Genomic DNA, 24,665 nt, shown 5'->3' on the forward strand with positions numbered 1-24,665 from the left:
GAGATTCAGCATCAGGTACAGAAGATTGATAGTGACCTGAAGGAAAAGCTAGAGCCTGTGCTGTACCAGAAGCTGTATGACATCAAAGAGCCTGAGTTGGAGAAAATAGCCATAGCCCATAAAGTTTTTTCCATTGTTCTTGGAGAAGCGACTTCAACAGCTGGGATGGTAGCCGTCAAACTTCTTAGCTCCAATTTTTTAACGCTCACTGTGAGCAAGCTCGTCAGTCTCCTTGCACAGATTGGGGCATCCGTTCTTGGGGGAATTAGCATCACTATTCTTGGGCTCGGCATAGAAATGATTCTCCATGCCATCCTGGGAGCTGTGGAAAGGAATCAGCTTCTGGCAGCTGTGAGAAGCTATGAGAAGCACCTGGCTGAGTTTAAAGCAGCCTCAGAAAAGTACCAGCGTGCCATACATGAAGTGACTTCTTTGGTGAGACAGCAGGTTCAGTGAATGAAGTCAGAGTTCTCTCTCCTGCTGTTAGAGTGGCTGCAGCAATTATAGCCACAGGAGCCCTTTTGATTCATTATGGTAAATGAACTACTGATGGCTTTTTTTCTTGTTACCGGCAACAGAGCAAGAGACCAGGGAACTGGCACTGAAATATATTAATAAGGAGCTGGCTTATAGGTGCTTCTGGGAGGTAGCACTTCAAATACGTTGCACCTTTTCGTCAGCTATTTTCTGGAGTGCATTGTAGATAACCTTGAACTGTAACTTATACTTGTGACAATACTCCTCACTGCTGGAGTAGTAGTGGTGAGAAGGTGTGATTTTTCTCCTACCGTGTTTCTGTATCAAAGATGACAATATGGTGGGAGAAAACAATTTCAGCAAGCCAATTCATGTCATCATCAGGATGACTGTTTGCTAAACTCGTAGTATGGATTAGTGCTAAATCTGGTAGGCTCAATTCCATGTTTGTTGGACTGCTTACAAGGACTAGCTGAAGCATATTTAGCTGCTATTTCCTGTCCCATCCCTGCCTAAGAAGCTAGACAGAGATCTTCTTTAAATAAACTCTAATTCCAGTAGATCAGCAGGTAAGAGAAGCATGGGCCTACAAACAAACACATGCAATCTTGCAACACAACTGAGAGAAACCAGCTGTAGTGTTCCAGGCTGTGAATGGCCTCTTATTCTCAGCACTGGCCTGCTCTTGCCAATCCACAGGTAACTATTTTGGTGTACAATTGCTGCTTTGTTGATTGAAATGGGATGCTAAACATGTACAAGTATCTGTCGGATTACAGCCCTATTAATGCACCAAGTGCTCTATTTTCAAGCTTCACCAGTGTGGGACTGCCAATAGCATGCTTAGATTCTGCATTTCACAATACGCTACCAAATGTCCTTCTTTTTCAGATTTTTCCAAAGGTGGAAGCAGGAACATCATTTGCAGTCTCTTGCTCTGATTTGCTGTGGTTTGCTTTTTTTTTTGCTTTGATCTTTGGAAAAAGAAAAAAAAAAGTAATAAAAGAACTAATAAAAATGTACCTGATTATTGTAAAACCTCTTTTTCCTGTAAATGGCTTGTTTGAGGTTTTTTATGTTGTGTCTGAAAAACCATCTTAAACCAATTAATGAAAAAGGATTAAAATTTTTGTTATAGATCCTATTTATTTATTTAGCCATGATAGACTAATCTAGTAGGATTGTGTATAGGATCCTTTTTTGTTATCAGATTCCCCCATACTGAAAGCATATCCAAATTCATACATGTTCATTAATATTCAATATTACCAATATTATGCATTATATTAATAACTAGATTGTGCCTGTGAAAGTAGAGAGATGAGCAAGATTACAGCAGGGAAACTCTACATTGGCTTCATAAAACTTCCATTCTGGGTTTTGTTTTTTGTTGCGTTTTCTCCCTTTCCCCCCAGTGTTCCCACTTTGATAATCTTTTCTGACTCCTCTTTGCTTTTGTGTTCAAAAGCCACTAGATGCCAATGCAGCTGCTGGCTGTCAAGCAGCTCTGCCAGCTCTCAAGGAGAAAAAACAGGGTTTTTCTCTGACAAACTGGGACCAGCACAAACCACGAATTGGGCAGTGTGGGCCAAAAGATGCAATTCAGAGGAGGCAGAAACCACTGCCTTGCATGAGGCATTGTGGTGGATGACATGGTGACCTGAGGCATCGATTCCCCAAAATGTGACATCTCCTATCTCCTGACACAAGTGGCGCTCAGTTTAGAGGTACTTGTTTAGTGGCAAAAGACTGCCAACCAGCAGAACAGCGATGTTTGGGTGTTGGAGAGGCAGCAGTTTCTGGCTTCTGCTGACTTCCTATGTACAAATATACATTCTAATTTAGGAATAAAACCCACCACTTCGTTATATATCTTTATGAGATTGGCAATCACTGCTGAATAAAAATAGTAGAGTCAAATAAAACAAATCTGTTGTACTTTTCAGGCAGTTTGCTGACATTTTCTTGAAAGCAAATTCTAAGTGGTGTCAGGAAGCGGGACACATAATGAGGAACATAAAGATACACAGTATCTACTCACTTCTTGTTCTTGGTGGACTTAAAGGAATTCTGGCTTTCCCACAACAGCAGGTGTGGCAGATGTCCTCATGCCCATGAGATGTTGGAAGATGTTGAAGATGTTAGAGGCTGGTGGGAAGCAGCCTGTCCCTATGCCGGCTGGGCCAGCATCTCTGGTCACCTAGGAGAGCCATCTCTGACTTCATAAAGGCGTATGACAACCTCCAGCCGCAACAAGATAGTTTTGAGTAAAAAACCTGCCAATCAGCTTGGGACTTTCCCAAACTCCTTCCCCCAACTCTAGCAATAAGACAATCAATGGGATTTACTTGCCTTACCAACCATTACATACTTGAACTGAGTGCAGCATGCATTTAACTGGCTAGAGGCAAGGGACAGCACCCAGTGGAGCAGGAGCGGAATAGCTTAGCTCCATATCTGCCTGGTAACTGAAACTCTGTCTCACAAAATAAGAGGTAGTTCCTGCCCTCTCTAGCCCTCTGACCAGTCTTGCATTTGTCCCCAAAAATTTCATAACCATTTGCTGATGCTTCTCCTGGACTTGTGGAGCTGTTCTTGAGACTTCCTGGAGCTGCCTCTTGGTGTGACAGAAGTGCCAAGTAAAAAATGTGAGAGGACTATTGTCCTCCAAGTCAGCAGACACTGCTGAGAGAAAGCAGTGTCTTAGGGTTGATGCAGTACCACTGAGCGCAGTATTGTCATGACAGAAGACCCCAAGCCGTGTGAGGAGTGGGCAATTTTCAAAGCCTCAGCTATCTCCCCCTCCAGTGACATTGTACATGACAGGGACGTATGCAGGCATTCTCCTTCTGCACAGTCTACTCTTATGGACAAAAGATTAAGAATTAAAATTGTATAATATGTGTGTTCCAAATAAGAACAGCCCTAAAGAAGAAAAGAAACTGTAAATGAGCCAAAACCAGTTCAAGATGCTTTTAAACCTATGTAGAAACACTGTGGTTGCAACCAAACTCTGCACTGCAGTGAAGTCTTTCTGGTAACAAGAACAGTATAGAACAACAGGCCAAAGAGTCACAAGGAGGGGATGATATAGCTATATATATAACTAGTAAGGCCCCCCAGGCACTGAGAGCTCCTGGAGCGGAGCCCTGGCTCTTCGGATATTTCTGGGCTGGCCACCTTATAACTTGGACTCTGTGCAGTTTATGAGTAATGTTGGTATTAATGCCAGACATAGGTTATAACATTGCTTTTATCCACCCTCCAACGATTCTTCACAAAGTTCCAAGTTTGCCATCTGAGCTTCTATTATTTGAAAGAGTTCAGCAACAGTGTGTTGTATGGCACGTTCATCAGGAGGTCTACAGGGGGGCTACAAATCCTGCTCAGAGATCAGACCACCTCTGCACCCAGGTGTATCTGTGCAGAGAAAAATGCCCTTCCTACACATTCCCTCGGCATGTTAATTCTTTAAACCTGCACCCATGCTTTATTGTTTGATCCCTCCTTATTCACAGTGGTGTAATTGGTACCCGAAGAAACCATGTGCTTTTATCCTGGTTCTTCATGTACCCGGGGATTTTTGCTGGGAGAGGCACTTAGGGCAACAAGGCAGAACAGCGCCTACCCAGCGCTCACCAGCGTAAGCTGATCATCACTTTAACACAGGGACTGTTGCAGAAAACGACAACTAACAGAGTAGCTTCTGTGGTCCCTGCTGGGACCAGACCACCTCTCTTGTTCTCTGTACAGCCCGATGACCATCATCCAGCCACTTACTTTGCTTCAAAAGTCCCTTTAAACAGCAGCTGGCACACGAGCCCAACGGATGCAGCAATGCTGCCTTCAGGCCAAGCCAACACGAAACGCACAGAACAACTGAAATATGAGACACTGCTCCCTCGGCACTTTGTCTTTATTCCCCAGAGGCTTCTTGCACATCCCCCAGCTCTGCCTTGCTTCACGACAGGGAGGCATTCTGTAGGATCTCCTCAGGACAGCGTGGGGGAAGAGCGCCGCAGTGACCACGCCCACGCCCTCTGTCCCCGTAATATACCTAGCAGCGGCGTAGCATCTTCACAGTATCACAGTATGCTAGAGATTGGAAGGGACCTCAAAAGATCATCCAGTCCAATCCCCCTGCCAGAGCAGGAACACCTAGATAAGGTTACATAGGAATGTGTCCAGGCGGGTTTTGAATGTCTCCAGAGAAGGAGACTCCACAACCCCCCTGGGCAGCCTGTTCCAGTGTTCCGTCACCCTCACTGAGAAGAAGTTTCTTCTCAAGTTTAAGTGGAACCTCTTGTGTTCCAGTTTGTACCCATTACCCCTTGTCCTATCATTGTTTGCCACTGAGAAGAGCCTGGCTCCATCCTCGTGACACTCCCCCTTTATATATTTATATACACTAATAAGGTCACCCCTCAGTCTCCTCTTCTCCAAACTATAGAGACCCAGCTCCCTCAGCCTTTCCTCATAAGGGAGATGCTCCACTCCCTTGATCATCTTAGTTGCCCTGCGCTGGACTCTCTCCAGCAGGTCCCTGTCCTTCTTGAACCGAGGGGCCCAGAACTGGACACAATATTCCAGATGCGGTCTCACCAGGGCAGAGTAGAGGGGAACGAGGACCTCTCTCGACCTACTGGCCACCCCCCTTCTAATACACCCCAGGATGCCATTGGCCTTCTTGGCCACAAGGGCACAGTGTCGGCTCATGGTCATCCTGCCGTCCACTAGGACCCCCAGGTCCCTCTCCCCTACACTACTCTCTAACAGGTCGTTCCCCAACCTATACTGGAACCTGGGATCTTCCCTCCATAGCTCTCCCTTGACCCGCTCCCAGAGTCCGGCGGGGCGGGCAGGGAATCCCCCGTCCCCATTCCCGATCGGCCGCCTCAGTAGCCCAACGGCCCGCGCCGCTCATGCGGTCCCCTCCCGGTCCCGCCCCCGGCCCAACCGTAGAGCCGCGGAATCATAGAGCTGTGGGTGGCACGTGAAAGACCCCGCTTCCGGAGCGCGAGTCCGCGCGGCGGGGTGCGGCAGTCGCGCTTTACGGCGGCGCGTTGCTCGGTCCCGGTTCAAGATGGCGGTGGGGCCGCGGCGGCAAGGAGCGAGGCGGTGATAGAGGCCGCTAAGGCTGGACGGAGCCGGGCCGGGCCGGCCGGAGGGGTGAGAGGAGCGGGACGGTGCTGAGCTGGGTAGGGGAAGGAGAAAGGAAGCGAGAGGAAGGTGACGTTTTGCGCTACCGCCTTTTTTTCTTCCATCGGGGGAGGAGGGGAGGCTTTCGTGTGCCTCATGGGAGGCTTACTGCCTTGTTTCTCTCTGCACCCCCAAATTCATAAATTCAGTGTTAGTTTTTGTTTGGTTTTTGTTTTGTTTTGGTTTGGTTTTTTTTGTTCTGTTTTGTTGTTGGTTTTTTTTTTTTTTTGGGTGTTTCTTCTTCGGCTGTTAAGTTACAGCGTTGAAGCTCTTTGCTCCGTATCCTGGAAGGATTAGGGATCGAGATTTCAGAAGTTTATTCTCTTCACCTTTACCCTTTAAATGTTAGAAATAGGGGAAATACGGGATACAGATATAACTTCTACTGCTTTCTGGCGAGTTTCCCACCGTGGGGTGCTCTTGCAAACAGCCAGGCAACTTGCACATAGCCTTGTAGTAGGAGCCATGAGCAGAGCTCTGTAGGTTTTTACTAGTCAGAGCATTGGATGTGATCAGTTCTTGGAGCTTGCTAGCAGCCCTTTCTTGTGAGGCCTTGATGCACTAAATGAGGCACAGTGCTTACATTTCTTTTTAAGGGGTAAGGGCAGGCATGTTGTTTAGTGGCTTGAAAAAGACATCTGCTGTCATTGGGGAAGCAGGTTGCACATGGTGACTGCAGTGAGCCTGCAGAGAACTTCGGACTAAGCTTGTGAATACTTTCATTATGGTCATGATCTATTTAGATTCAGTATGATGACTAGAAAGCTGCATTCCACCAACTCCCAAATTTCAGAGAGTGTTTTAGATTTTTGGGGTGGGATCTGTTGAGATCTGTCTGTAAACTGAAGGAATGTCTGAAGACAGGAAATAATTCTTCCTAGAATCACCTTTTCTCCTGATCCTCATAACACAGATTGAAATACTACTGATAGAGTCGGAAAACGTAAGAGCAGTGGTATAGCAACAGCATATGGGGAGGAGACGACATGAATGTCTGTAGAACACTTGCTGATGGACATGGTGGGTGCTGAGGAGGGAAATCAAGGGCAGCTTAAAAGTCTTGAAGAAGGGAGGAAATTTGTGGGAAGCATCTGAAATAGAGGAATGGGAAAGTAAGCATTGGAGAGCTCTCATGAAAGTAAATGAAAAGTGATTCGGAGAAAACTCCAGGAACAAACTTGCCAACAAAGTTTTCGAGTTGACAAGCAGGTGTTCTTTATTGCAGTGCCAGGAGACACGGGGGATAGCTCCTCCTAACGTGTGTCCCTGTATTGCTACACAAGCTGTCCTTATATAGTCCCTGGGCATACATACATATTCATGAGGCTATGTATGGATTACATTATTTTCCAGAAAGTTCCCCCCATGCGTACAAAATTGTGGTGGTGGTCTCTGAGGGTCGTTTACTTCTTCCAACAATCTTCATCGCTTCTGGCAGCCTCTGAAGCACAGGAAGTAGATGCTTATACCAGCTTAATTGGTTCATTAACACCACAGACATAACAATCCTCCTGTCTTTCTACGTAGTTAGTCTAACTGCAGCCCATCCTGGACACCTGCCATTCCCAGATGCTCCTTAGCCTTGTATCCTGTTCTTCTAGCCTGTTTTTCTTACACTCATTTTGTACTAAGGTCGTAAGGGCCTAAAACTACGTCAACTATAATGGTTTATCTTGTACAGGAATTCTCAGTATGTTCTCTAGCTGTACTCTACTTTTTTTTTTTTTCTGTGCATCATGCACCTCAGTAATTTTCCATTGCTACTCTTACAAAGCCATCAAACTTAACATTACTTAAAACTGATTCTAAAGGTTTATGTATTCCATTTTGTAATTTTGTGTCCCCCCCCGTCTCAAATGCTAAAAGCAGTCTTACAGTGCTCTTATAAAAAGAGAGCGTGTTTTCACTGTGCCCCTCTATAGTGTAAGCAAGAAGCTTCTTTGAGTCTTCGGGTGTATAATAATGAACTACTTGATTAGTTTAAAATAGATATTTAGTAAAGTAGTAGTAAGTGGTAGTAAGTAGGTACTTAACTAAAAGTTCTACTCTTTAACTAATTTTGTGTAATTTTTCATGTAAATGCCTAAGCTAGTAGTAGGGTTTGAGGTTTTTGAGGAAGCAACCTGCTGATAACAGAGAAAGAGATTTAAGAGTACTCAAGCTACTATTGCCTAGGCACTGAAACCATGTAATCTTTTCCAGGTCTCTCCCTCTTTTTAAGTATTTTTTTTAGGCAGAAATAAAAAGGTCAAAATGGGGCGGAGATCTACATCATCCACCAAGAGTGGGAAGTTTATGAATCCCACAGATCAGGCGCGTAAGTATCAGTAAAAGCTTATGGGAATAGGGGGTAAGAGGGTCCTCAGGAGGCAGATGGAAAGCTTTCTCTGAGGATAAGGTCCTCACTTGTGAATCAGAACTGAGTTTCTCTAACTTGAAAAATATTATCTCGGTTTTGGCTGGTGTAAAAACTCCCTGAGAAGGCTGCTTGCTTCATGCTGCTGCTTCTCTGTGTATTTATATACTGTGGTTGTCAGTGTTCAAAGGACTTTGTACTTAGCTGTTGGCTAAACTGCAAGCTGCTGCTTGGGACACGGTCTGAGGCTAGAATTTGAGGAGCATGACAAATTTTGCTTGAGAGAGTTGACTGACTGTTTCCCTTTTGGTAACATGCCAGGTGTTGCTAAGCAGATAAAAAACATCCAGACTTCATAGTGAATATGCTTTGTTTCGGATGGATACTCAAAGCCTACATATTTTGAAAGTGCATTGTCTGTTGTTAACTCTGCTTCAGCGTCTTGGCAGAAATCCTTTCATGACTGCACATAACACTATGACTTTTCCTGCCTATTCTTATTTTTTTGTGTAGAAACACCCCTGCTTCTGGAGATGTGAAGGCTCCTACATCTCCTTTAGTTTCAGTATAACACACATGAAATAGAAATCTATTTCATGCTGTGTTTCTGTCTCGCTGGGAAGATAAATTAAACAGTTGCAATCTTGCAGTCTTTGCGAAATGACTGAACAGTTGAGACGCAGCACTAGTCTTAATGAAGGAAAGGTTCTTCATGAATTTGTCTCAAGTTGTTATTTTCTTTCTTTTCCCCTCTTCTCCAGGGAAGGAAGCTCGGAAAAGGGAACTAAAGAAGGTAAATAAAAGAGATCATGAGCATTTACTTGGCTTTCTGTGTACTGTGTACCATGTTTGTGATTGTGGCTGATGGATAGACTACAGATGTTTTGCTTGATGTCCTAAGATTGACTTTGGAATATACTGTTCAAACAAGTAGTTTAAGAAAACAGAGATCTTCTTTTGAGTAACCATATCTCATAATCTACTGTTTTTTAACTTGAAAGAAACAGCTTTTTGAGGCGTTACTATAAGAACTTAGGCATTAAAAAAAAGACAAAAAAAACCCCACAACAAATAAACCACCTCAGACTCACATACTTTTTTAATGTGTTTTACTGCATACCTTTAGACACTTGTTATCGTGTTGATTGTATGTGGTTTTGAGTGAATGAATTCTCAAAACATTTGTAAATGGCAAGATAGTGGGATTTAAATTCCTAGAAGCTTTAATTACCTTTGCTGCTGACTTGTGCCATGGTTAATATTTGCAGGGCATTTTGAGTCACCTTTTTTTTCTGCAGACTGGACATACTGAGAGGGGAGTATTTGGTACAAATGTGCTTTCTCTCTTTTTTCCTGTGCTGCTTCTCTGATCTGCTTGATCTCTGATCTTCTTAGAACAAAAAGCAGCGAATGATGGTACGAGCAGCTGTATTGAAGATGAAAGATCCAAAGCAGATTATTCGGGACATGGAAAAATTGGATGAGATGGGTGAGTGGATATACCAGGTATAGGACTTAGGTGGTGGTTTATGTAGACAAATAACACAGTTTCATGGGACGACTGAAAGATTACGATAGATTAACCTTTTTCCTTTCCTGTTAGAAGTGACAATTTTATGAGTAATTTGACATTGATTGAGATTTGAGGTGATGTGGTGCCATTGAAGATGACTCCTCCCTCCCCCCCCCCCCCAAGAAGATGGCTGATGTGTGTGTGATAGTAGCTTGGAGTTGAAGCAGAGGATTGTCATAAGGGTGAAGACTTCCTGAAAATAGGTATTGGAAGTTGTTTGCTTTGTAGAATTATAGAATGGGTTAGAAAGGACCTGAAGATCATCTAGTTCCAGCTGCCCTGCCAAGGACAGGGACACCTTCCACTGGACCATGTTGCCCAAGGCTCTCTCCAGCCTGGCCTTGAACACTGACAAAGATGGAGCATTCACCAATTTTTTTGGCAACCTGTGCCAGTTTCTCACCACCCTCACAGTAGAGAACTGCCTTATATCTAACTTGAACTTCCCTTTTTAAGCTTAAACCAATTTCCCCTTGTCCTGTCACTGCAGTCTGTGTACTTCCCTTTGAAGATGTTTGATTAATCACAGTTATGCAGCAGAGTAACTAAGGAATTTTGGGGTGTTTTTTTTCTGTCTTGGATTAGAGTTTAATCCAGTACAGCAGCCACAACTTAATGAAAAAGTGCTGAAGGATAAACGCAAAAAACTCCGTGAGACTTTCGAGCGTATCTTGCGGCTCTACGAGAAGGAAAATCCTGACATCTACAAAGAACTGCGCAAGTTGGAAGTAGAGTATGAGCAGAAGAGATCACAACTCAGCCAGTATTTTGATGCTGTCAAGGTAATGCTTGTTATATTTCAACCTTTTAACTGTGGTAGTGTATACTCTTTATCTGTTTCTTAGGTGCAACAATTACAAAGGATAAACTTTTATAATATAAGACCAGACTATATGTTATGTGGCTCATATTAAGTACTAACTTGCATAGCATTTCCAGTTGCAGCATTTCAGTAAGGGCAGAATGGGGGTAGTCAAGTCTGAGTTTGTGTCTGATATACTGATTTCATTCAACATGAAATTATGGGGGAAAAGATTTATGCTAAAAATAAATCATGTCAGAATTTGTTTTCCATGTTAGACAGCCAGGTTGTGAGTGTGCAATTGATATTTCTGTGAATTTCTATGAAGGCTGTTGCTGGAATTAATGAGAATTTTTGGCATTGCTTTAAAGAACTTTATTTGACTTTCTTCCCTACCATATTGGAGAACATAATGTTGCCTAAGTGGAAGTATCTGTAAGACTTTTTTTAATTTAATTTTTTTTTCCCTTTGGAATATGCAGCAGCCTGTAATTCATTCCTTCTGGATACTTAAAAAATACAGGCATAGAATCATAGAATGGTTTTGGTTGGAAAGGACCTTAAGATCATGTAGTTCCAACCGCCTTGCCATGGACAGGGACACCTCACACTAGACGATGTTGCCCAAGGCTCTGTCCAACCTGTCCGTGTCTACAGCCTCTTTGCTTTGGAAACTGAACGTCTAAAGGGAGATGGAAGCTTGTCTGAGATTTGACTGAAGTACTAAAGCCTTTCATAGGTGTGTGTTTTTTTTGTGTTGAAAGCTTTTACTGTTGACATCTTCCTGAATGTCTGTTTTTAGGCCATGTTTTCTTGCAGCAAGCCACGAAAGACATCTTTGGCAAGTGATAGCAAGTCCCATGTCTTCTGTACGCTGAAAGGTAATGAGGTTGTGCAGGAGCTTCTGTGGGAGTAATCCATTATTTCTTTTCTTCCTCTCATTTTCCCCCTGCCCAGAATGCTCAGCATGTAGAAGTGGAAAGTATTCCCCTACCAGATATGCCGCATGCCCCCTCCAACATCCTCATACAGGACATTCCCCTTCCAGGGGCCCAACCACCTTCTATCCTCAAGAAGACATCAGCCTATGGGTAAGTGGAGAAAGAATCATAGAATAGTTAGGGTTGGAAAGGACCTGAAGATCATCTAGTTCCAACCCCCCTGCCATGGGCAGGGACACCTCACACTAAACCATGCCACCCAAGGCCTCATCCAACATGGCCTTGGACACCGCCAAGGATGAAGCATTCACAACCTCCCTGGAAAGCCCATTCCAGTGCTTCACCACCCTAACAGTAAAGAATTTCTTCCTTATATCCAGTCTAAACTTCCCCTGAAGTTTTAACCTGTTACCCCTTGTCCTGTCACTACAGTCCCTGATGAAGAGTCCATCCCCAGCGTCCTTGTAGGCCCCCTTCAGATACTGGAAGGCTGCTATGAGGTCTCCACTCAGCCTTCTCTTCTCCAGGCTGAACAGCCCCAGCTTTCTCAGCCTGTCTTCATACAGGAGGTGCTTCAGTCCCCTGATCATCCTCGTGGCCCTCCTCTGGACTTGTTCCAACAGTTCCATGTCCTTTTTATGTTGGGGACACCGGAACTGTACACAATACTCCAAGTGAGGTCTCACGAGAGCAGAGTAGAGGGGCAGGATCACCTCCTTCAACCTGCTGGTCACACTCCTTTTGATGCAGCCCAGGATGTGGTTGGCTTTCCGGGCTGCGAGCGCACACTGAAGCCAGCTCATGTTCATTTTGTCATTGACCAACACCCCCAAGTCTTTCTCTGCAGGGCTGCTCTCAATCTCTTCCCTGCGCAACCTGTAGCTGTGCCTGGGATTGCTCTGACCCAGGTGTAGGACCTTGCACTTGTCATGGTTAAACTTCATAAGGTTGGCATCAGCCCACCTCACAAGCGTGTTGAGGTCCCTCTGGATGGCATCCCTTCCCTCCAGGGTATCAACTGAACCACACAGCTTGGTGTCATCGGCAAACTTGCTGAGGGCGCACTCAATCTCACTGTCCATGTCAGCGACAAAGATGTTGAACAAGACCGGTCCCAACACCAATCCCTGAGGGACACCACTCGTTACTGGTCTCCAGCTGGACACTGAGCCATTGACCACAACTCTTTGTGTGCGGCCATCCAGCCAGTTCTTTATCCACCGAGTGGTCCACCCATCAAATTGATGTCTCTCCTATTTAGAGACAAGGATGTCGTGTGGGCCAGTGTCGAAGGCTTTGCACAAGTCCAGGTAGATGATGTCAGCTGCTCTGCCCCTGTCCATCAGTTCCGTAGCCCCATCATAGAAGGCTACCAAATTGGTCAGGCAGGATTTCCCCTTAGTGAAGCCATGCTGGCTGTCACCAAGGACCTTGTTGTTTTTCATGTGCCTTAGCATGCCTTCCAGGAGAACCTGCTCCAAGATTTTGCCAGGCACAGAGGTGAGACTGACTGGTCTGTAATTCCCCGGGTCATCCATTTTCCCCTTCTTGAAAATGGGGGTTATATTTCCCTTTTTCCAGTAGTCGGGAACTTCACCTGACTGCCATGATTTTTCAAATATGATGTCCAGTGGCTTAGCAACTTCATTTGCCAGCTCCTTCAGGACCCGCAGATGGATTTCATCAGGTCCCATGGACTTGTGTACGTTTAGGTTTTTAAGATGGTCTTGAACCAGATCGTCTCCTACAGTGGGCCTAGGGTCTTCATTCTTACAGTCCCTGCGTCCACCTTCCAAGACTTGGGTGGTGCCCTCAGAGCCTTTGCCAGTGAAGACTGAGGCAAAGAAGTCATTAAGAACCTCAGCCTTCTCCAAATCCCGGGTAGCCAGTTCTCCTGATATCTTCCAGAGGGGGCCTGTGTTGTCCCTACTCTGTCTTTTATTTGCTACATAAAGAAACTTGGAGAGAAAGCAAAAAATGAGCACTCTTATTACTGGGGAGGAGCTATGGGTAGAAGCAGAGGTAATATTGACTAGCAGAAATCAGGAATTACGTGTGAGTGAATTGTACTTTCTTTTAACCAAAGCCCTTTTTAATCTTTCCCTCCTTCTACAGGGTTTTGTTTAAATTGCTTTGAGTAGTAATCTGTTGTCTTTCTGTATATCAGTAAAACTTAAAGCTCTGCCACTTTTATCATAAATGCCCCTTAAATTGGCATATCTTATGTGTTCTTTTGTCTTGCTAGTATATTCAGTTTAGTTTCCTAGTTTACTTGTCTCTTATTCTACAGCTAGTTCTTTCTATTTCTTTCTGAATAGTCTTTTCTTTTCACCGACTTTGTGATTACTTCATTTGGCTTCTGTGGTGGGATTCAATCCTTGGTTGTTTTTTTTTTTTGCTGTCTGAGAAGCTTGCCTTTGGCTGATATTCTGCAATCATGTCTTTGTACAAGGTTGTAAACTCCTTGGGACAGATAATAAATGTTCATGTGTCTTTTTAGAAGGCTGCTGTGTAAGCAATGATGAAAGAAGGCTAAAGAATTCTACTAAGTGTATGCTTGCTTTCATTTGTTTCTGTTCCTACATTTCTTGTTTCCTTCATTGTTTCCAGACCACCAGTTCGGTCCATTTCTGTACTTCCTCCTCCTGGGCTTGGTGTTCCACGTTTACCTCCAGGGAGGAAGCCCCCTGGACCTCCACCAGGCCCACCACCACCTCAGGTCCTCCAGATGTATGGCCGTAAAGTGGGTTTCACCTTGGAGGTGGCTCCTCGAAGGCGAGAAGAGGAGATTTCTTACAGTTCTGAAGCAGGTAAGAACTTCCCTGCCCTGGATTTTGCTTGACCTGTCCATTTTGCTGTGGATAGTACTGCTGTGAATGTAGCGTGCCCTACACAAGTTATTCTCTGGGCAGCATGGGTGTTAATGCTACTTGAAGGACTTGAGCTGATTCTGAGCTGATTCTGGTATTCTGCAGTTTTATCAGCTATATTTTTAAATATTGAAGCTTCTAGTTACAACTGTCCCATGTAGTCTTAATAGTGCTGAAACATTGGATCTATTAATCCCTTAAATAAACTTAACTAGTCTCATAGAAGTCTTCCTATTACCCCCTCCAAATAAAACAGAACAAAAAAAAAACCAACCCCCCCCCCCAAAAAAAAAAAAACAAAAAAACCACAACAAACCAAACAAAACAAAACCAAAAACCAAACCAACAACCAACCAAAGCCAAAATCGACCACAAACCAAACCAACAACCAACCAAAGCCAAAATCCACCACCACAACAAAAAAAGCCCCAACCAACCCTGGGTATGCATTTTCTAGGTGAAACTAGGTCTTCCTTTTCACAGTTGCTCCGTCATCTCTAGGAACTTTAGCGAATGGGTAAATCAGGTTTATTGCACACCAGAAAACATCCAAGTGTTTCAGTGGTGGGCAATTGCAACTCATTTGTGTGTTCCTGTTGAGCAGATAGGAGCTGCCTTCACTTGTTTGCTATGCAAATTAACCAGCTGCTTAATAGAAAATATTAGAAATAGACTCTCCCAGAATGTTCTTTAAGAATATGAGCTAAACAGTAAAGAGTTGACAATATGTCCTTGCTGTTGCTAGGAGAATTTTTCTAACTGTAGACATACAAAATATTCAGTTTTTCACACCAGTGTATTTAGAGTTTATGCATTTCCTAATACTTGGTTTCCCACAGGACAGCGAGGGCATGATGATGACATGTCCAGTACTAGTGAAGATGAGGGTTATCCTGAGGATATGGATCAGGACAAGCATGATGACAGTAGTGATGATAGTGACAGTGACAGGTCGGATGCAGACAGTGACGGCGAGGACTTCCTGCATCGTGATAATGACAAGGAGAGGGAAGGTGGTGAAGAAAGGAAATCAGGTATGATATGAGAAGGTATAGATTGGGGTTTGATTTTTCGAAAGATCAACACTATTTAACAGAGTTTATGTCTGTTTTCCTGACTGAGGGGAGGAAAGTTAATTTGTTTTGCTGTCTGACTCTGCTCTAACTTGCCTAAATTTCAGCTGAAGAATTTTCATTAACAAACAGATCAGAAGGAAACTATCTAGAGGTGAAGCATCTTTCATGTGGACCTGCTTTCTTAACAGTTGAGTTAACTTAGTAAGCTCTCAAGACATGTTTCACCTGAAGCACTGAGTTGTCAGGGTATGTTACAAAAATTAAGCCTCAGTGTAAAATATATGCACTTTTTAGTGACTTGAACAACTGAGATAACTATGTTTTGTACCACTGATTCTTTTGGATAATTTTTTTTTTCTTCCTTACTTGGGGGAGACCAATTGATGGATAATACTAAATTAGCAAAACTTTAAATAAGCAGTAACACCAGTGTTACCCCTTATGCAAGGAGCATCATTACACTAGTTAGAATGATATATTAGCTGTAGAATCATAGAATAGTTAGGGTTGGAGAGGACCTTAAGATCATCTAGTTCCAACCCCTCTGCTGTGGTCAGGTACCATACTAGGTAGAAGATTAAATGTTATCTGATTTCTGTTATTTTCTTCCCAGCTCCCACCACTCTTGCCCATGCTTTGCTTTGCTTTCCCAGGTCACAGTGTACGGTTTGCAGACATGCCTGGGAAGTCACGAAAAAAGAAAAAGAACATGAAAGAATTGACTCCACTCCAGGCCATGATGTTACGAATGGCAGGTGAGATGATATGTGAAGTGGAGATATGCCATTAGGCTTCCAGTTAATATTTCTGTGGTAAGCTTATTAGGTTTGCACAGATTTTATTTTATATAGTAAATATTTTACTGTAATAAACTGTCGTTAGGTATTGTTGTTGGGGTTTTTTATTAGTTTTAGTTTAGTAGTGTGTCTGTTTTGCATACAGTTGAAGTTACAATAGCAGCCTTTTTATTTTTTTAGGTACTGGAGTGTATTTTTTTTTTTTTTTTTTTTTTAATTTTAAAGTTTACCTTTCTTAACTTTGAAACAATTGTTTTGTTTGAACATGAGTGAAAAAGAGGATGTGATTGGCTCTGAGCTCAGCCTGTAACCTGAAAGGATTTGTACTCCTTAAAAAGATCCTTCTTCAGAAGTAAGCTAACCAAGAGTGAAGATTTTGTTGGCTTTTTTTTTTTTTCTGTCCTTTCATCTGACTGTTTGTTTTAGACACCATAGTATCTTTCAAAGGTGCTGGAGTTTCTTGGGCATGGGGATTATGTTTATTTTGATGTTGTGTCCCCATGTGCCCTCCTACCTGTGCAAGCTGCCCCCAAACATAGGTCACATAGTTGCAGTTCAGGTTGGTAGTAGAAGTTTCTGCTCCCACAGGAGCACACAGTTCCTGGTGGCAGAGCTCTATCTAGAACTGTGACTTTTATTTTATATTATTGGTTTTTAATTTTCTGTTTAAATATGCTCAGTTCTTTTTGTTGAGAAAGACCATTGAGTAAGGTTTATCTTGGTTTTTTTGTTTTGCCTGCTCTATTTCTCTGGTGTTTCACAAAGGTATTACCTGTGGATGAATTTTACAAGTATGTCTCCATTTCCAGGACAAGAAATTCCAGAAGAAGGGAGAGAAGTGGAGGAATATTCAGAAGAAGAGGAAGAAGAGGAAGAAGACTCGGATTCTGAAGAGGCATCACAACAGCAACAGCAACAACTCAGTGAGGAAGCTCTTACAGAGACCGGGTCATCTACTGCAACTTCCCAGACACAGCAGCAGCAACCACTTCCACAGCCTGTTCCTCCGTCTCAGATACAGGCACCTCCTATGCCTGGGCCACCTCCACTAGGACCACCTCCTGCCCCTCCACTAAGGCCCCCAGGTCCACCCACTGGCCTTCCTCCTGGCCCTCCACCAGGTGAACACTTAATGTACTCTGGTTTGAATTGTGCAGGCACTTGGTACTACAGAATGTATCAGTTTGGGAGTTTTGAAGCTATAGAATGTGTTGCAGACAGGGCACAGGATCCCCGTGTGGAAGTTGATGAGACCTGTGTGATCTCTTCTGTGGTCAGTCTGTTGTTGCTGTACTGTGCTTTTGAGGTATCAGGCCTCTGTTGCTGTAGTCAGCCTGGTGGGTATTGTTACAGTTTGTTAGCTGTAACATTGACAGGTGGCAGTAGTTGGAATATGAATAGTGTTGGAATGTGAGGCATAAGGCCTGGTGCTATATGCCCCTCCAGTGTAGGGTGGGTTTTCCTTTCTTGATTTCTTTCTTTCTTGTGTTGATCTCCCCACATCCCATTGAGTGAGGCATGATGAAAGAGGTTTGGGAACCACTGCCTAGCTATAGGTTTTGGTGTGGATTTCTTTTTTTTGATGTAAGCTACAGCGTGACGGCTTCTGCTACTCCACCACGTGAATGTATTTCACTCTTATTAGGGAAGATAACTATCCTCAAATGAAGTAAGTACTACGTTTGAATTCGTATCAATGTTGGACTACCTAGAGACTATTAATAAGAAGACCAAATGGTACTATTTCTTTTATAGTGCATGATTTTTTGAGGGTAAGCACTTGAGTTTCTTTGATCTGGAGAGAGCTGATTTTCTGGAAGTTGATGGGGTTGCTGTATAGCTAAACTGGGTAACAGTAACAGGTTGCTTTGTAATTAAAGTATATAAATCTATTGCTTGTTCTTAAATTGCAAACATCAATAGTTGGGCTATAGTGAGGAGCATTATATACCACAATTTTAATGTATTTTGCTCTATGTGGGCATGTTAGTAGCATGATTTTCTGGGGTGGGGGGGCAGGCAAAGTTTGCTTTCCTAAGTTTGTCTTCCGTGCTGTTCCATTTCTGATACTTCCTACAGGGGGAAACACAAATCAGTTACTTTCAGTAGTGCAAAACTACTTTTTCAGCCAGAAGGGCAATGAAATGCCAGAGTGAAAAGTTTTTAGCTGTTAAAATTCTGACAACATTGGCTTGGTAGCTGTTCTCAGCTATTGCTTCATTACATGGAGAGGAGCCCTTTTTCCAGTGGGAAAAGATACTTCCACTTGACTATTATGATGAAGCTTTACTCTAACTTTACAACTGCTGCCTCTTTTTGAGATATTCAGAAGACTTACTTAATCTGGCGGCTGGGTAGTATTAGAACAGATTTCTAGTTACTGTTGAAGATTTTCAGTATTAGCTGATGGGATAGTTGCTGGGTTTTTTTAACTGTGAACTAAGTTTCTCTTTTCTATGCATGCTTCCAGGAGCTCCTCCATTCCTGAGACCTCCTGGCTTACCAGGACTGCGTGGACCTTTACCTCGACTTCTACCACCAGGCCCTCCACCTGGACGACCACCAGGCCCTCCACCAGGTCCCCCACCAGGCCTGCCCCCAGGTCCTCCTCCACGTGGTCCCCCTCCTCGTCTTCCCCCTCCAGCCCCACCAGGTAAAGTGTTCTGTGTACTTCAGCATCAGGTCTCTTCTAGCTTTATTTTTGCAGTTTTTACTGTGGTGACCGAGTCAGTAAATATAATTGGTTAATGGTTTGTCTTTGTGTCTGTGTGACTGAGTTGTGCTATGTGCTGTTACATTTCTCTGTGCAGTGACAACAAGGAATTCTATACTTCTGTGTGTAGTTTGGTAGCAAGAAACCTGCCCTCAAAAAGGGAATTTTGGAGTTCAAGCTTCTGCTGGAGTGTTTCTGAGTAACCCCTGGGTGCTATAATTCACTTAATGAGTTGGAGACAGGGATATTTATTTTTTCTGCCTGGTCAGACATTTCTAATGAGTCTGAAATTCCAGTGGGATGGATCATCAAGAAACTTTATTTTTCAGGTTTTAACTTAAAAATTTGAAAGGGAGCAATACACAGGCTGCTGTAGCTATTGAAATTTGAGGAGCAGCAGCATTTTTAACCCAGCATTAGTGCAGGGTTGAAAACTTTTTTTAAGCCAGTGCTACTGCTTCTTGTTGGGGGTGTTTTGTTCCCGTTTTGGTTTTCCTTCTTGGCTTCCAGAGGCTGTGGGAATCTTTTTTGCCAAATATTTTTAAGACATCCAGGTGTGGAGTCAGCTCATACTTTCTTTTCTTCTTACAGGTATCCCTCCTCCTCGTCCAGGCATGTTACGGCCACCTCTGGTGCCTCCCTTAGGACCTGCCCCACCTGGGCTCTTCCCACCAGCTCCTATTCCAAATCCTGGGGTTCTGAGTGCCCCACCCAGCCTGATTCAGCGCCCCAAGGCGGATGATACCAGTGCAGCCACCATTGAGAAGAAAGCTACGGCCACTATCAGTGCCAAGCCGCAGATCACTAACCCCAAGGCTGAGATCACTCGCTTTGTGCCCACTGCCTTGCGAGTGCGTCGAGAGAATAAAGGGGCTTTGGCTGCCTCCCAGAGAAAACAGGATGATGAGCCTGCTCTTCCGTTAACCAAAGCTGCCCCTAAGGCTGGATCATCTGCCCCGATCTCTGTACAGACAAAGGATGATGTGTATGAAGCCTTCATGAAGGAAATGGAGGGTCTCCTGTGACCTGTTGTAGTCCTACTCAGCTTTCCTGCCCCTCTGAGCACAGATCAGACCAGGAGGGAGGAGAAGGAAAAATCCTCCTTCAAGCAATGAAAGGGCTGACATGACAGGGAATAGTTGCCTGTTAATAGTTACCCATAGGTTAACTTGCCAGTATGCTCTGGATAGAGACTGCTGCAGATGAGGTGTGGCTGGGGACCTCCTTTCAAAAGCTAGCATGTCCAGTTGGTGGAAGGAAATCACAGTAAAGGTGACGATGCTGCTTTCTTCAAGTCCTTCCCCTTCCTTAGAGGGGATTAATGGCCCTCTGGGGAGGGAGCTGTAGGAGTAGGGGGTGACTGCGCTGCCTTGCACATCCTGAATGCTCTGGTGAGGGTAGTGAAACAGGTTTTTAAAGAGACAGGAAAGTATTAGCAGCATTTCATACACATATGGTTGTCCAGTTTTTATTTTCTGTACTGTTTCTTTCTGTAAATATTTTATAATCCTGTTTTTTAGTTGCAGTGAGATTGGTCAATCATCTTTCTTCCAGGGTAGTCAGGGAGGTAACTTGTTGCATATACTGTACACTGGAATTTTGCATCCTATCCCCTTTATGGTCATCTTGATGGCTTTCATCAGCTGGGGAGACTTCATTTTGTCTTGTGAAAGACAATAAATGTTCAGTGTATTAAAATACTGTTTTCCTTGTGATTTGTTTAAAACTAGCATGTGAATGGAAGGGGGGGAGGTTCTTTCCTGGCCTTGAGGGAAGATAGAAGCATTCTGAACCTCAGAAAAGCAGTAGCTGCATTATAAATAATAGATGCTTTTTTTCTTCTTCTTTTTTTTTTTTTTTTTTTTTGTAATTAAAGTTTTCCTATAGTCATGGTTTTTAAGTTCCTAAAGATTTCTTTCAACCTGTGTTGGTAGCTTGTAGAAACTTAATTTCTGAAGTACCACTAATAATTGCAAGGTTACTTGTTTTATATGCTCTTATTAAAAGGTTTACTTTGTATCAGGCCTCAGATACCCACTGGATGCGTCTTGGACAAGTTACCTTAAGTAAAAGTTGGTAAACAATTTTGGTATTAAGAGCTTGGCAGGTAATTTCACCTGTGGAAAATACCTGACTTCAAATTCTATGAAGTCAGGGGTTTTAAATTGCAGATATATTTTTTTAAAAAAAGGGACTTTTACATTTCCATCTTAAAGAAGTCTTCTATTTCAGCAAAAGTGTTCCTTTAGCTTCATTCACTATGCAGACAGAGCCAAATACTCCAATAACCCTTACCGGCACCACATGCAAGAAACAGATCTTTGTTCTCATTTGAAACAGAACTGCAAAATCTCTTGGGATCTTGTAGACAAATGAGTCTTAAGACCCATAAGATCAGTTGTTTGCAACAAATCTCTCCCAGATGAATTGCTGCTTCAGTGGGGATAATAAATATTGCAAATATGCAAAGTTTTGTCTGGAACACTGAATTTGAGCACAAAACCTACTAATAGTGTCGTAAGTATGATACAGCGTAAAAGAAATTGAGAAAGCTCTGCATTGTTGCTGCTGAAGAGCTTGTGAGATTCTTAATGATTTCAAGGGTGAGTCCTGTAACATACCAATTTCTAGATGAATATATCCGAACTTGCGGAGTTTTAGCTTTTTAATGAAGATACCTTGAACGGTACCTTTAGTTGGCTGTCTCAGACTTAGCTGAGTACTCACAGTTTTGAAGTTAAATGCATTTTGAGGAGACAGAATTACTATCTACCTAAACTTACACTTGAAAATTTCAAATCTGTTTTTCATTAATTCTGAACATAAACAGGTCTGTATAACAGTTCTTTCTCTGGTTCACGAGTTAATGGCACTTGTGTCAGTAGTATCATAAATCTTTAGCTATATTTCTTTATATTTTACCTCTTTTTTTTTTTTCTTTTTAAGACATTTTTGTCTTCAAGTGAAATGTCAATGGTGATTTTGAGGGAAGGAGCGTCATTGTGGTACCTCTGAGCCTTGGTTTATTTATGTTCCTTTTGCCGTATTCTCACATAGCTGAGCCACCTTTTCTTGTGTTTGGATAGAGAGAACACTTTCTTGTGTGTGTGTACCTATCCTTTTCAGATGGAGACAAAGGGATTTGAATTTGCTACATCTTTAAAATGGCTAAAAATATGAAATGTAATGCACAAGGACTGTGCATAATATCAGAAAGGGCACTTTCTCATCCTGTGTGGGGTGAAAGGTGAAGAGGTTGTGTAAAAAAAGGTAGGTGGTTACTGGCAGATCTCTAAGATGCCTTTAAGGAGTTGTGGAGAAGGGAGGCGTAAGAGAGAGTAATCCTGGAATGGGCTTTGTGGCCCCATGGAAGAGCTGGATTTGACAATGCAAGAGCTGGATTTGGTGGTGGTTTTTTTTTTTTTTTTTAATGGGAAGAATCCAAGGCCAGGGCGCCCACTGTCTATTGTGGCTCTTGTACAGGAGGCTTCTCACATTCTGTTGTGGTTTTGGATGAACACATGAAGTTGGGAGCTGTGTGGCTACCTGGGTTGTGCGTGTAGAAAAGCTGCATGTGGGGCTGTTAACTCATCTGATTCACCAGAGCTGTGGTTTGTCTTCAGCTATGTTCGTATGGGTGATATTTTTTTTCTTTCTTGCCTTTGATACAGTTCTAAGTGGAAGGAGCACAAAGATGTGAGATCTTCCTGTCCCTTTTATCAAAGCAATGGGATTTGTGGATGCCCTGACTTCAATCCCTGCACTCAGGTACTGAAATAGAATGTATTTATTGCAGTCACAGCAAGAAGTGAAATGATTGCCTGTCTAGACAGGAACACGATGCTTAAGAGTAGCTACTTGTAATGCTCAGAAACAGACAAAACCTGTGCTGGCAATTCACCTAACTGCAACTTCCTCCTCCTCTTCCTATGAATCACAGACAGCTTTTCTGAATTAGGATACAGTCCTGCAGTCTTATTTGGACTAAAATCTACTGGACTGCTAGGCTACATTGTTATAGACTGTCAACATTTTTACTATTACTTTCATTTTTCTTTCAAGAAAGTAATGGAGTCTTTGAAGCCAATGCTCACCTGCCAGTGGCTTTGCTTTGAGCAGAGCCATAATCTAAGACTAAAGGGAGAGAGGAACAGCAGTGGTGCCTATCTTGTGTGACAACTTGGTGGCCAAACCACACACTGACAAAGTGACAGATCTGATCTGTAAATATGCCTGAAAATCAGTGGAGGTAGTTTTAAATCATTACAGGTGTTGAGATTCTAACCTTACAACTGAGAATTCAAACTGTGCTGATTAGCACAAGCTGAGGAAATGGCTTATCCATCTTAGGGCATACAACTTGCTGAAGCAAACGTCTGGTTCTATATCATCCACACAAATGATGTGCCATGGCAGAAACATAACATCCAGCTTTGAGGACTGCTGCCAACCTTTTCTCCCCCAGCATTAGAAATTATTACAAAGCATTTTCATTTCTAAACTGGAAATACCTGCAACAAAAAGATTAATTTTTTTCCATTTATTCATGTGTTATTTTTGGCCTCTGGTAATCCATTGAATCACACTATTAAAGAGAGATGCTTTCTAAATATTACTGAAATTTCTGAATAGGCAACTGATCATAGTTACCCAAAAATAAAAAAGTGTGCACTATGGCGTGTTTATTTTGCCTTCTTTGTAATCCTGAACAGTTTAGATCAGAATTCCTATTACTGTACTTTTCTGGAAGGAAGTATGTGGCTCTTTCTTAATTTGTGGGGCAGAGTTTAGATGAAATGTCTTTTGTTTGTTTGATTGCTTTGGGTGGTCTTGTTCAGGTGGGTTTCATTTTGTTTGTTTTGGGGTTTTGTGGGGTTTGTTTGTGTTTTTTTGTGGGTTTGGTTTTGGTTGTTTTTTTTTTGTTTTTTTTTTTTTTGCTAGGCCATCATGAATGGCTGAGTAGCAATCATACCTCTGTCTTTCCCTGAACCATGCCACTGCTCATATCCAGAGTAAGCAGCATAGTCTGGCACACACACTACTCACTTCACTGTAATTTTATGATACCCATGTAATGGGACCTGGGCTGGGTTATGAAAAAGAATCACGAGTTACAGTCCAAAAGCGTCAATGAATGAAGAAGGGAAAAAAAGAAGTCGCAGAACTGGAATTTAGGGAAAAGAGCAGAATCCCATGCCATGGAGGAAAATGGAGGAAAAGACTGCTGTGCAACATGGGGGTAGCAAAAGGATGTGGCCAAAGTCCAGGGTGCAGGCTCCTTCATTGCTTTGAATAAGGATAATATCTGCCATTGCTCAAAATATAGAAGAGGAAAAGATGTCAGGGACTAAAGAGAAACTAAAGGAGAAAAAACAAACAGGAATCCTGGTGTAACACAGGGACAGATGTACCAAACATTTGATCTTGAAGTCACTTCCGCTTATTTGTGTAGTGCGGTATTCTCCAGTTTGAGTAACTTCTAATGTTCTGCAGAACAGCCCTGCAAATAATACTGTATTAGTTTAATTGCAGTAACAGTTGAGTAATTGCCTCCTGAAGCAGAGAAAATTCCTGTGTTACGTGTTCCTACCTGGTTTCTGCAGAAATCAGTACTGCTAGGTTGCAAACGTGCCTACTGGTAGAAGCATTTCTTAATGATAATAAATAATCCTGTAGTAGCATTTTTGAGGTTCTAAATACAGGGTTATTTCTAAGACAACAGCGACGCAGTAGCAAGGGGCTCCCCCCGTTCCTGGGGGTCAGCTGCCCGCCCCTGCGCTCCTCAGGTACACGTTTCCCTGTAAGATGAATTCCTGGGTCACTGCTCGGGGTCAGAGGCGGCTGCAGTGCGCAGAACCGCG

The 24,665-nt window shown here is 43.0% G+C and overlaps 1 protein-coding gene across 3 annotated transcripts; it reads left to right on the forward strand.

The window, feature by feature from the left end:
* The first annotated feature begins 5,129 nt into the window (after window positions 1-5,129).
* On the forward strand, window positions 5,130-24,426 carry WBP11 (WW domain binding protein 11). 3 transcript variants are annotated; one of them, XM_080639124.1, is made up of 12 exons: window positions 5,130-5,706; window positions 7,879-7,993; window positions 8,794-8,825; window positions 9,428-9,521; window positions 10,191-10,387; window positions 11,365-11,498; window positions 13,959-14,158; window positions 15,058-15,252; window positions 15,948-16,049; window positions 16,901-17,212; window positions 18,562-18,744; window positions 19,396-24,426. In XM_080639124.1, the coding sequence occupies exons 2-12, from the start codon at window positions 7,930-7,932 to the stop codon at window positions 19,827-19,829; spliced, it is 1,947 nt and encodes a 648-aa protein (XP_080495250.1). In that variant the 5' UTR covers window positions 5,130-5,706; window positions 7,879-7,929; the 3' UTR covers window positions 19,830-24,426. The 3 variants fall into 3 exon arrangements, with proteins under 3 accessions (XP_080495250.1, XP_080495251.1, XP_080495252.1); XM_080639125.1 differs by having other exon boundaries at window positions 5,130-5,646; XM_080639126.1 differs by having other exon boundaries at window positions 5,130-5,646; window positions 7,898-7,993.
* Window positions 24,427-24,665: the final 239 nt, after the last annotated feature.

The sequence above is a fragment of the Psittacula echo genome (genome assembly GCF_963264785.1).
Source record: "Psittacula echo genome assembly, chromosome: 1".
Taxonomy (NCBI): Eukaryota; Metazoa; Chordata; class Aves; order Psittaciformes; family Psittacidae; genus Psittacula; species Psittacula echo.